Source organism: Crocodylus siamensis, chromosome 15 (genome assembly GCF_052110815.1).
Source record: "Crocodylus siamensis isolate JL-2025a chromosome 15, ASM5211081v1, whole genome shotgun sequence".
Taxonomy (NCBI): Eukaryota; Metazoa; Chordata; order Crocodylia; family Crocodylidae; genus Crocodylus; species Crocodylus siamensis.
Genome location: NC_143409.1, coordinates 44,589,667 through 44,602,260, shown reverse-complemented (window position 1 = coordinate 44,602,260; position 12,594 = coordinate 44,589,667). Strand labels below are relative to the sequence as shown.

Below are 12,594 nucleotides of genomic sequence, written 5' to 3'. Positions count from 1 at the left end.
AAAATGTTTCCTAATGCATGTGCCCTGCCACACCACCATGCCCTCATTAGACAAGACATGAATCCCCCAGTGACAGTTGGACTGTGGAGTTTTCCCCTTAGAGTTGCTGCAAGTTCAGAAGATGCCTTCAAAAAAGTTTGGATTTTCTTCTTTGCTATTTCAAGGACAGGAAAATTGGCTTGGATGAACCCAAGCCAGAGATGGTTGGAAACTGAATCCAGCACTAAAAGGAAGGTTCTACACCACATCTGGAGCCAAATGTGTACTTGGCCTCTATCCCTACAGTGGACTGAATCAGACCCCCTAACCTGGACTTCACTGGTTGCATCATTTTTGGGCCCAGCTTTGTGAAGTGTGTGTCTTCTGGACTCTGCAGTATCAAACTGTAAATGGAAACCCAGTAGTTATGCAAGTTTTGAGGCTCCCAGAACCCAAACAATCTAGGAACTCAGATAGGGAGAGGCTCCCAAGGGGACTTTTGTTAGGTGAGTGATCATCTGGGGTATTGACACTGAAAGGGGAGTTACTGGGGGGAACACTTGTGAGTTTTATTCTGATGGTGGGGCAGGGAAAGGTCCCTTTGATCTCTGGTAGAAGAGGTAATGCTGCTTTCCAAAACCCCAGGAAGACTAAAGGGCTATGCCTCATGCTTTGAGTTCCTCTACTGCCCCCAAGGTTGAGAGCTCCTCTCCCATTGCCAAGATGAAGGCATTTGTACAGCTGGGTGTGTGACTGTGAACCTACACGCCAGATCCGTTGTCCATGTGTCTGAGGACATGTCTGTGTCTATTTGGGCAGAAGGGGTCCATGTTTCTGTCAAGTCTGTGCATTTGCATGGGTTACATAGAAGCATGTATACAAAGACTGCAGATGGGCATTGCTGCGGGTATGCTGACCAATGGTGTGAGGGGCAAAGATGCTCGTGGGAGATACCTTTTATTAGCCCAACTGCATGGTTGGGAGAGCTTTAGACAAGGTTTGGGGTAACATAGCATCTGAGGAAGGGTATTGTGGCACCCTAAAGCTTGTCTCTAGCGCAACCATACAGTTGGTCCAAGAAAAAGTATTACTCACAAAGATCCTCGCCTCTTGCATAGTTCCTGGACCATCATGGTGACAACAGCACTTCACTATTACCAGACAGATGGTGTGGTTCATGTGTACAGTAGTGTGTGTGGTGTCTGTATGCTGTCTGAGGGTGTCAGGGGGTGGTTTTAGGTATGTGTAGTGGTGTGTGGTATATATGCATGTACAGTGTAATGTACATGTATGCGGTTTCTACATGTATTTGACGGTGTGTGTGTGTGTGTGTATGTATGATGTGAGGTGTGTGGTATATACCTATGTGTTTAGAAACCGCATATGTGTGTGTGCCAGTCAGTGCATGTTGTGTGGTGTTGTCAGTATGTGGGGTAATGATCTCCTCATATCCCCTCCTGCCCCCTCCTGAGTCCCAGGTGGGAATGTGGGTAATGCCAAGAGGGTTGGACAGGGCTGCCCACTCCCTGTGGCCCTGCTGCTGTCCCTTCCCTACTAGGTTTCCAGCAGTAAATGGCCAGCTGACGAATGGCCTCATTTGTCACCTGCGAAGTGCCTGCTCCGATGTGTCTCTTTCACTGGACTGGCAGCTCCCCAAAGCTCTGCTGATTGGATTTCTCCCCTGCCCTCCTCTCCCCACATGACAGCGCTTAATGAATGGGGCGCCCGGGCAGCGGTGTGATTTACAGGAGACTGGGGGAGCCTGGAGCAGTGCCTGCAGCTGGTGCTTGCCACATAAATCACTGCCTGGGATCGGGCAGGAGATGGGGGCTCGGCAGGGCAGAGACCCAGCCCACAGCTCCCATTCTTGCTCTGGCCCTGGGAGAGGGAGGAGCAGAAATTCCTGAGGGGAGCAGGCGGGACACAAAGCATGCCTCAGGACACACACGTTTCTTCTTAGGAGCTTCCCTGTGCTGTACAGATCTTGGCTCTTTGTGGAAGATGGGCCTAAGGACTGTCAATGCTTTTCAGAGGGCCAAGTGAGGCAGAGAAAGGAGGCTAAGTCTGTGGTCCTGGGTTACCAAGCTGGATCAGTGACTGGTGGACCCTGCTGAGAAGTGTGTGGTAGGCCCAGGGGAAGAAGGGGACATGCTGGAGAAATGCCATATGGGTACTTCTCCTTCTCCAAGAGGACTCAAACTCATCATCTTGCAGCAAAGGCAGAGGCCAGCCCCCACAGTGACTTCTACAGCCTCTGCCCCCTCCATCCCTGCCTGAGGTCTTGCATCTCTCCACTCACATGCCTACCTCCAGGCCCTCGAACTGTGCAAGCTGAGGCCTGCTGAGTGTCCAGAGCCCTGACCCACTAGGTCTCCACAGTCCCCTCTGGCACTTGAAGACTAATTTCTTCTTGAGCCTCTTTAGCACACTGCTGCCAGCAGGGTTCCTGTGACCCTTGCAGACCTGTAGAAAAGCCACAGCATATTACCTCTAGCCCTTGGGCACTCTAGGTTACCTATAGCACTTCTATAATGCCAGTCACCTACCGCATGTGTATGTCCAGGGTTTCCACTCAGCTAGACAGCAAAGATGAAGCTGAATGCTGGAATGAAAGTAAGCCTTCTGCAAAAGCCAGTATAAAACCACCTGGTGTACAAGCAAAATGGACCCCAATGTTGCACTGAGTTGTCAGAGCCTGATTTGATGATCAGAAGGCCCCATGCCCTGGAGCATCATAGAGGGCAGGGGCCAGCCAAACTCAGGTTATAGCCAGAGGAAGTTAGTGCCAGATGCAGCTAACAGCTGGTTCTGTTTGATAGTGATAAATGAGAGCATCTTCATTCAGTGTGTGAGGGAAGGGTAGGAAAGCTTGCCAGCATTTCAAAACAAGCTTGCTCTGGCTAATACAACCCAGGCTAAGGCAGAGGCTGAATTACATACACTGATTAATTAGAATACTAGTAAATCTTACACTGAAATTTGAGACCACTGCCAGCCCTGCTCTCTAGTCCAAACCTACCAGCCATTCACATTAGAAACTCCTTAGCTTCTCCCTTTACCACAGGGACAGTCCTGCCCAACCCCTTCCCTGGAAGCTCTTCTGATAATCAGAGCCAAAGGCCCCCCTGACCCAACCTCTTCCACCAGTCTCCTCCCATCAGCTGCACTTCCCTCTAGTTTCACTTAAGCCCTACAGGCTGTAGGCCAAGAAGTCTGCCAGCCCCTGACTTCAGGCCATTCTATAGCCTACATCTTGTCTCTACTGCCTGTAATCAGAGTCAAGCACATGAGGATACATAGGTAATGGGTACACTGAGTCCTACATGGCCTTGAGAGGAGCCCTTCTAGAACTTGGTCTATCCACTACTTGTCTCTCCCTGTGTGCATGGTACAAAGTTGCAGGAAAGGAGTATAGACAAGGGACAGGTGGCTCACATGATCTGGACAAGTTAAGGGCAACTCCCTGGATCAACCTGAAAGAGATTTACCTTTAGTCTGCAATTGCCTCTTGGCTAATGGGCACAAGTTAGACTTTTAGTTGGAGTTAGGCACAAAAATACCTTAAAAAAATCTGAGGCCTGCTTCTTAAACTCAAGCAATGAAGTCTTCCAATTTAAGATCCCACCCTGATCCCTACTAACAACCTCAAGTGCCTCCTCTCTCTATCCAGACCTCATCTGAAGGACATGTAGCGCATGCCTCATATAGCACAAGTAGCACCTGTGTAGCTCCTGCAAGAGTTGTGTGTTAAGACCAGGCCCTTTACCATTCTCACAAGACGATACCATGTTCATTGTGAAGTTTGTAACAGAATATGCTCTGCAAAGACTTCTTTGCATGCTGGAGTGTCTACTCTGTATAGCCTTTCTTACAGCACCAGTACAACTAAATCTGCACCTATACAACTTAATAGGGTACAGACAACACTTGCATTCTTAAATGATAACAAAACCTTAACGTGATGTACCTAGATTTCACCAGCAGTCCTTTTCTATTTGAAGGGCACATTGCATGTACTTCATAGGTACTAGGAAGTAATGCAAACAAGCACTTAGAAGGGTTTCTGTATCACTGCACCATGGTGAAGGTACAGAGGAGGAACATTCCACTTCCTCCTGTACAAATACACACAAATGTGCTAGGAGGAGACTCTTTCCTCTCACTGCCTGTACAAGCCATTGAACCACCCACCTCCAAGACAAAGCTGGCCAGGGAAGGGTTAATATGACATATGCATTAAAAAGACAATTACCTCCTCTGCCCTCACTGTCCGCTGGTTTCACCTGGATGGGGCGATTCATCTGAAAAACAAGGAGCAATGCGGTTAGACAGTTAATAGGCAGAGACTGCAGCAGAAGGGAAATGATGGATGGCTGCTACTAACCCAAATGGAAGTTAGACCTCATTGCTGCCCATGGGAGTAAGGGCCACTGTTGTGATCTGCTCCAGGAAGAGCAGTTACCCAGTCCGGTATCTTTATATGACTGTTAGCCGAGTGGGAAAGGACAGCACTGGGTACAAGAGAAGATACAGCCTACCCCCCCAGTCATCTAACAGAAGGGGCATGGATTGGTGGACCTGGCTGGAATGGATTTTGAAAACCCAGCCTGGTGACCTGGCAAAAATTCCATGGACTTCAAAGGGCCCAAGATCTTGCCTTGCATATTGCCCCATGTATCAGAGCAATGGGGTACCTGGGCAGGCTCTTGCTAGCTAAATCACTAAGATGTTACAGGAATAAGAAGGGAGATATCATTTGGAGACAGTCTGAGGAGAACCAAGGGGTCTCCTAACACAGAAGGGTGGGCAGGGTGTACCAGAGATGGGGCAGAGAATCATCTTGGAAGAGACAAAGGACTAAGACGAGGAATAGGAAGATGTATGTGAGCATGAGAGTGCTCTGGGATATCAGATCATACCTGCCAACGGCCCTCATTTAGTGGGAACAGCAAAAACACCTCTCCATCCCCAACTTACGGGAGCTTGCCCCAGCTTCATACACTTCTGGCTCTAGATGGTAAGGACAGGTCCACAGAGCAGAAGGAGAGCCTGGGGCCCCTGGGGAGGAGGGGCTGGGAGGGAGGCAGCAATGGGATGGATAACATCCATTGTGGGGAAGCAATCTTCTCCCTCAGGCCTTGGCTGGTCTAATGCACTTGCCCTTATCCCAGAGCAAAGCCGCCTCTCTGCTCAAAGGGCAACCCCTCTGCAAAGGCAGAGAGAGAACATCATCCTCTAATCTCTCCCCAGCTCCCAGGGATTAGTGCCAGGATTAACTGAGAGGATCACTGACTTCATCAGGGTTATGGGGAGAGGCAGCAAGGAGGAGGAGGTGGAATCTGCCTCCCTTTCTCACAGCTCCCTGCTTCCTGGGCTTGTTTCTGGTCAGGGTTGGAGAGGACAGGCCACCTTCTAACACGGGTTGAACCAGGGCTAGGAGTCACACCCACTCCTGGCCACGGGAGCTACTCTGCGAGGACCCAGCAATCTCCCCCACCAAGATCACTAATAACCAACACCATCATGCCACCCTGAAAGAGAGAAAGTGGGTATTACCCTGCCTGGCCAAGGACTTGCTGGCTGGGGAGAAAACAGCCAGCCCGTGGTCATTACTCCAGCAGGCCAGGCCATGGGCAGCAGGGAGCAGGGACCAGCTTCCTCCTCTGACATTGTTCTTCTCAGAGTTCAGGCACAAGACATGCAGGCAGCTCCAATGACTTGTGCAGGCCTCGTAGCCAGAGGAATACCCCTGTGTGTTCACACCTATGCCTGTGGCCCCAGAGAGGCTGCTTGTGAAGGACATACATGGAGGGTATGCCGCTCTAAAGGAGACACAGTCAGACTGGGGTGCCAGGGCTGGCTTTAACTTCCACAGACCCTTCTCTGCTGGAGGCCAGCACCAGGCAGGCAGGGGTCCCATCTCTGGCATATAATTTTCTACCCTGTGATCTTACTATTGCGAATGTTGGCTTAGAAATGGTATCTAAAGGTTTGTTTTTGGGAAGTGGCTTATAAGTATAAATATATGTATCAAAATTGTGTAAGATGGCCATCAGGGGTTAACTGATTTCTAAAAAGCTTGGTTCTTATACACAAAGTTTCTCATAGCTTTCAAGGCAGATGAGTTTTCTAACACAACAAGGACACATAGTATAGAAAACAGTCTGGGAACTGGAAGCATATACAATACTGTCCCATAATACGAGATAATTAGCACCAGCTAACAAGGCCCCAGAGTGGAAGGGTGCGAGTTCCAGTTTTGGGGGAACAGACTAAATTAGGAGAAGGCTGGGGAAAAAAAGTTAGTAGGTGTGCATGTGATGGGCCTGGAATGTGTTGATGACACAATATGTGGATAGTGTGACCACAGAGAGACAGCCAACCAGGGACAGCCAAGGATGAAGAGTCATCAGGAGGGAAGGAGAATACAAAAGCAAAGACTTGAGAATAACAAAGGGTCCCTCCCCGTTCCTACTCCTTCCCCCTGAGAGGGGTCCCCACCCCTGTTCCTATCCCCTGGAGGGTTCCCCAGGCCACCATGGACAGAGGGAATGTCACCAACCTGTCTCATATACCCCACCGGGCCTCAGCATCCCACTTCCAGACTGCTGACACCTATGAAACAGCCTCAGAGTGAAGACTGCATCCTGGCCAGATGTACTTTGACTCTGATGACTCTGTACCCTAGGATTTGGTAGGTATATAGAATTGACTGGTTGTCTGTATTGCTTCTTTTCTGTTATCACCGCCTATCAATACATTTGCCTATTACTGAATGGAAATGTTGTGGTTGGTCTGGAGGTAGGAACAAGGCCTCTGGGTCCTAAATCCAGAGCCAACAGGGTGATTCAGCCATCCCATAATGCACTGACTCAGCCCAGAGGTCTGAGCTTAAAGCCTGGAGTAATCCCACAATCCTAGAGCCAGAGCAAAGGAGAAAGCTGGCAAAGGAGATGCTGCCTGCTGGTTTTTGAAAGTGGGAGCTCCCTGCTAACCAAGCCACCTGCTGTCCCCGCTTTGTGCTGAGGCCATGACCCTGGCCCAGTCAGAGGAAACAGGGGTGGGCCTGTCTCCCTCAAGCAAACCTGGCAATGCGGACAGGGGACATTACAAGTGCAAAGGCAGGCCAGCCTGCATTCTGCACTCACCAGCATCCCGGGGGTAAGGGAAACAGATGAGTATCTTTATCTTAGACATTTGGTCCAATTCAGCTGCGGTTCAGTGGCTGGTCAGGCCTGTTATAACTGTGCATTGCCAGGGGATATGCAGCAAGGCCCAGCACCCGGGGGAGGCAGCACTGGCTGTTCAGCTTCCACTAGTACTCAACTTTTGAACCCATCTCTGCTCCCCTTTTTGCAGCATCATAGATTACCTGGCAGAGATGGGGCCAGACCAACTGCAGAACTGACCCCCACTCACAACAAATGTCAGGAAAACTCAGGTCCCAAACCCCACAGATCCAGATGCCTCTCAGGCACATTTTTAAAATTCAGTGTTTTACCCAAGCAAAAAGCCCAGCCCTTCCCCATACTCTGCATTTGTTTTAGGCTCATTCATTCATTCAACACCTCCAGTGCAGCCCCTGTTCAGTCACAGAGCCCCAGGACTGACCTGTTTGGATGGGAAATCAGCATCCACAGGCAGATCATGGCTCAATGGAAATGGCAAAAGTGCAAGGCACTTTCGGCGGCTAGCTCTCTGCCCATTGTATAGGGCAAGATAGCACCAAGAGCACTAGAGTGATTGGTCCAGCACTGTTTCCAGAGGATCCTCCCAGCCCCGTGTAAGGAGTTAGAAAAAATAATACAAGTGCTTGCATGAAATAGACGGTTTGGATTCAGAACTTCAGCTTCTTTCAAGTTAGGCTCATGCGTGATATCCCAGTTTAGGTGCCCTCTAGGGGCTGGTTATGCAGGTTCTAAGTCAGGGGTTCTCAGACTTTTTAGTCTCAAGGCACCCTTTGGAAAATGCCAGCTCTTCACTTTCACTTGATTTTTGACTACAGAAAAATAGAATAGTTTTCCTGTTGCAAACAACTCAGAAAGACCACAACAGGGCAGAATGCTTTCTACACTGTGGATTCTTACTTGAAATTTCTGGGTTTATCTTGTGAATCATGTTTGCCTGCCTCACAGTGCTCACATTGTGGGCATCTCATGGCAGCTCTGAAAGATTCTTAAGGCACCCCAGGGTGCCACAGCTGAGACTCACAACTCAGAGTTGAAGAGATATGCCCTTGAGATGAAGTCTGGGCTTCTGATGCTGAGGGCAGAAAGGCCAAACCTCGGACCCTGCTGACAAATAATGCACGAGTGCGCTTGGTCCTGGCTTGTTTGGTTCGGACTTGGCTTTAGTCCATTTCTAATCCACCCCTGGCTGGAAGCCCAAATGCCTCTACTGGATGCTGGGGTAGGTCCAGAATGTTATTTCTCCTATTGAAGGTAAAAGAAAAAAAACATACACACCTATACTTACACCCTGATGCACATGCACACACATACACAGAGTCATACAAACAAGCACACAACCGCACAAACAAATCATCTTTCCAATGAAAGATCATTACTTGGTTGGAAAGTTTAGTCTGGTCAAACCTGTTCGACTCATCCCACTAATAGCAGCTGCTCACTAACATGAAATGCCCCAAGGACAAATGTGAAACACAGGCTAGTTTCATAGTCCCAGCAGAATGAAGTGCACCCAGCTAACAAACAGTGCAAGTAGGTCACGGTGGAGCACAAAAGCCATCTTCAGAAGCTTTAAATTAGGGCACAAAGCCAGGCCCACAACTTCTAGTCACTCCCCCTTAAAAGCCACCTGAATCTTTAGGGATCTACAGGTTTTGGGAGCTGGACCCTCAACCCCCTCTCAGAAAGCCAGCCCTGCCCTACTGGAGTCCTAATACCTACCAGAGCTGGTCCTGGGTAAGAGATGGGACTCTGAACCTGAACCTCCCCACAGGCTGGTCTCTCATCCTCCATGCAGGACATCAACAGCCCCTCTCCCCATCCTGGTCTCCTCTGCTTCAGTCCACAGTCCCTCAGCTTTCTCCACCATATTCTGTAGTCTCAGTCCTCTGCTCCTACAGCAGCCATCTAGGAGCTGTCCAGCACATCTCCAACCTCCCTGGCAGTCAGGACTCACCCCGTTTCCCTTCTTATATAGCCCAGAAAGGGCGGAGCTAGAAGTGGGCCAGCCCAGTGCCTCAAAGGGCCACCCTGCAGTACTGCTCCAGCAGCTTAACTATGGGGGAGGGAAGGGACCTGCATCCCTTATTGCTACATGCTACCTGAAGCATCAAGAGCTGTGTTACTGTGGGCTGGGTACAGCTACCCTCCATCCCAGGAACGGCTGCCTTTCTGAACAGGAATCCTTGGAGGAAAGCTGCTGAGGACATTACCTCTCTGCTTGCCTGCACTGCTCATGGGCTGCCTCTCAGAACCCGGCTCCTGCCAATCCATCTCACTAACTGATCTGCGTATTAGTAGAAGTTGTTGATGTCATTTGATGGCTATTAAGGTCAATTAAAGCTCCTTCGGCTCATCAGAATGACAGATGAGAGGACAGTGGCATCTTCCATCAATCATCTCTCCTGCACCACCTGACACAATCACACGCACATACACGGTATCCCAACTGTGCACCCCCTTGTGGGCTGGGTGCCACTTGGCTCTCTGCATTTGGGTGACTGGTATTATTGGTTGCAGCAGAGGAGGGAAAATCTGCCCTGCAAGGGAGAGGTGTCTGGGTAAACAGGGGACTCAGAGGCAGCTGCAGAGAGCAGGCTGCCAGTTTAACCTCTAGTGGCCCAGATAGAGTCACCTGTAGGGTTTCACTCAGGTTTCCAGGTGAGTGTGCGTGAAGTACCCCTTTGCCACCCTGGAGGCCCTCCTGACCACAAGCGACTTCCTACAGTGACTCTCAGTGGCACCGGCCTCTTGCTATTGACTGCTGCTTACTTGTGAAAGGGGAGGAACATTGATACCAGCCGGAGGTGCATTGCCAGAGCAGTACAGGACAGGAGACTGGGGCTAGAATAGGAGATGGGATGTAGATCAGGACTCAGGTGCTGTCTGTGAGCAGAACAGGGCCAGGATAACAGGGCAAGCTGCAGGTCAGGATGGAGATCCACAGACAGAACTGTATGGAGCCAGGGAACAATGCAGAGGTGTGAGGCTGTGGACCTGGGAAAGCAAAGGTTGTTTAGGTCCCATCCCATGGAAGATAATCCTGTTGGCTGACAGTGGCTCTGATGCCTGACCTCCCTTTTTGCAGGTGGGACCCCACCTACCCACCCTGGGCTGAGGCTGTTACAGGGGACTGCAGCTCTCAGTAGTGGAGTCTTGGTGCCTTAATGCAGCTGTGGGGGAGAACAAGGCAATATATCAGGGTAGCTGTATTGGACCGGGTCTTTAGTGGATTTGCTATGAGGAGTGCATATTAAATGATTTACAGAGACAGAAGATAAAAGAGAGAGATCAAGGGTGCCTCGCTGCACCAGCCTCAATGCTGCTGGGTTTCTACTAGAGCTCCTAGTCTGCTTCAGCTTTGGGCTGTGGCTCATACTCCTGCATCACTGTATCTAAATCCAAGGGACTTTAGGTTAGGAACGCAGGGCACTGGCAGAGCTGCGGGAGGCTCACGGCTGAGACACCAGGGATCTGCAGGCTGGCACTGACAGACCTGATCTGAGCTGGAGGGGCTCTACGTTAAATCAGTTCTTTCTGCTCCTGAGGCCCTATATTCACTATCTCTGCTGAGCCCTTCAGGGGGAGAGGTAAGGCCTGAGAAAGGGTTAAATTAATGAATTAGCCAAGTGCCAGAGGGGGTGTGAAGTGACTATTTACCTCAACAGAGCCCTGAGATGCCCTTCCACCCCAATAGGTGACCCCACCAGCAACACAAGCCAAGTCCATGCCAGTGACAGTCACAAAGTTTCCTGTGAACTTCTCCTCCACCCGAGCCCAATGACAAATATTTCCTTTAAATTACCCCCTGGTTCATAAAGCTAATGCCTGTTCCAGACGGCGAGCCGTACCCATCATTATGCGGGGCTGCTTCCTCACTACATTAGTTTTATGGCCTGTGCCTGTGACGGGCACATCAGATCCTGCCAGCGATAAGACTAACAAATTAGTCAAACTGACACTGAGGGGAATTTTTACGATTCCTGGTTCCACTTTGTCACCTGCAGCCTCTCTGCTCTCCTCTGTGCCCAGGGTAACAGGGGATGTTTGGCTCAGTGGGGTCCCCCACTGGCATGGGGAAGCTCACCTTCTCCTCCCCATCCCTGCTGCCTCTGCCTACTGCGGCTGAGGACAACTGGGCAATGCTCCCAGAGGCAGAACAAGCAGCGCCAGATGCCCTGGGCTGATGGAGTATGTTGGGGAGGAGCCCGCATCCCTTTTCCCCAGAGCCGCAGCCTTGGGCACCTGGCATCTAGCCCACCATGGGACCTCTGGCCCTCAGTGATCTCCTGCATGCCATCCTCACAATGAGCCCAAAGGCTGAGTATGTCATTGGAAAACCCTTCAGGCATCTTGAATGTGTCACCTCCACTTTGTTCACATCCCCTGATATACCTCAGGCCACATGCTCCTATCAGCCTCTGGATGGATGGGTCTCCAAAAACCCTCTTTGCAAGTCACTGATGAGCACTGAGAGATGCTATGCACAGCATTCCCAAACCCTGAATGCAAGGAGCCAGGAGATATGGTTCTTCCCCATCCCAGTGCCAATCACTTTCCTAGACCCCGAGTGAGGAATCACTGACACCTTCATTCATAAAGTCTGGACTGGAGGCCTGTCCCCTTCAGCATCAACCCACACCAGGCCTATCCCCGAGTAAGAGATAAATCCCACCCTTTAGGATTCTCCACTAGGGAATGCCACCTCATTTTCAGCCTCCACATAGTTTTCACCTCACCAATCCTAGCAGTGCCTCCTTCCTTGTTTTGCTTTTGTCATTCAATACTTCCTGCTTGTAGCCACAGACTACACCAGTGGTTTTCAACCTTTTTTCATTTGCAGACCCCTAAAAAATTTCAAATGGAGGTGTGGAGCCCTTTGAATTGTAAGTGTGGGTATTCACATACTTTTGATTGATCATAATAATCTTCTGCAAGCCCCTTAGACATTTGTGGACACCCAGGGGTCCATGGACCACAGGTTGAAAACCACTGGACTACACATAACAGATAAAATGTGAAAAACGACCCACGAGAGAAAAGTAGGTATTTCTTGTCCATGATGACTAAAAATAAAAGTACATACTTATTTGAGACTATTACACTTGCTTCCCTGAGATAGCCTTTCTAGAAAATACTGTATCAAAATAGTGTACATGTTCAAACTGTTTCTGAGCATCATGGCATCTAATAATGGGCTACTGATTCTTGGGCATGAATTTCAGCCATTTGCCCTGGGTTGGTGGAAAATGGTGTTAAAGTAATAAAACACCTGCTGAACAAGGTTCCAGCTTACAGGTGCACTGAAGAAACATGCTAGCCAACTGCAGACATTTTGTTTATCAGGAAACTGAAAAGTAAAATGCCTGTAAAGTTACAAGCAGAAGACAGAGGAGCCTAGTTTTTTTGGAAGTATAGAGCCAGATAA

At 49.7% G+C, this 12,594-nt stretch overlaps 1 protein-coding gene across 5 annotated transcripts in view; it reads right to left on the bottom strand.

The window, feature by feature from the left end:
• CELF6 (CUGBP Elav-like family member 6) overlaps nucleotides 1-12,594 on the bottom strand; it is a 140,973-nt gene that overhangs the window by 86,783 nt on the left and 41,596 nt on the right. For all 5 annotated transcript variants that reach the window (XM_090030176.1, XM_090030174.1, XM_090030177.1 and 2 more), the window contains exon 2: nucleotides 4,232-4,280. In XM_090030176.1, the coding sequence (XP_089886302.1) occupies nucleotides 4,232-4,280 (49 nt within the window). The remainder of the gene's footprint in view (nucleotides 1-4,231; nucleotides 4,281-12,594) is intronic.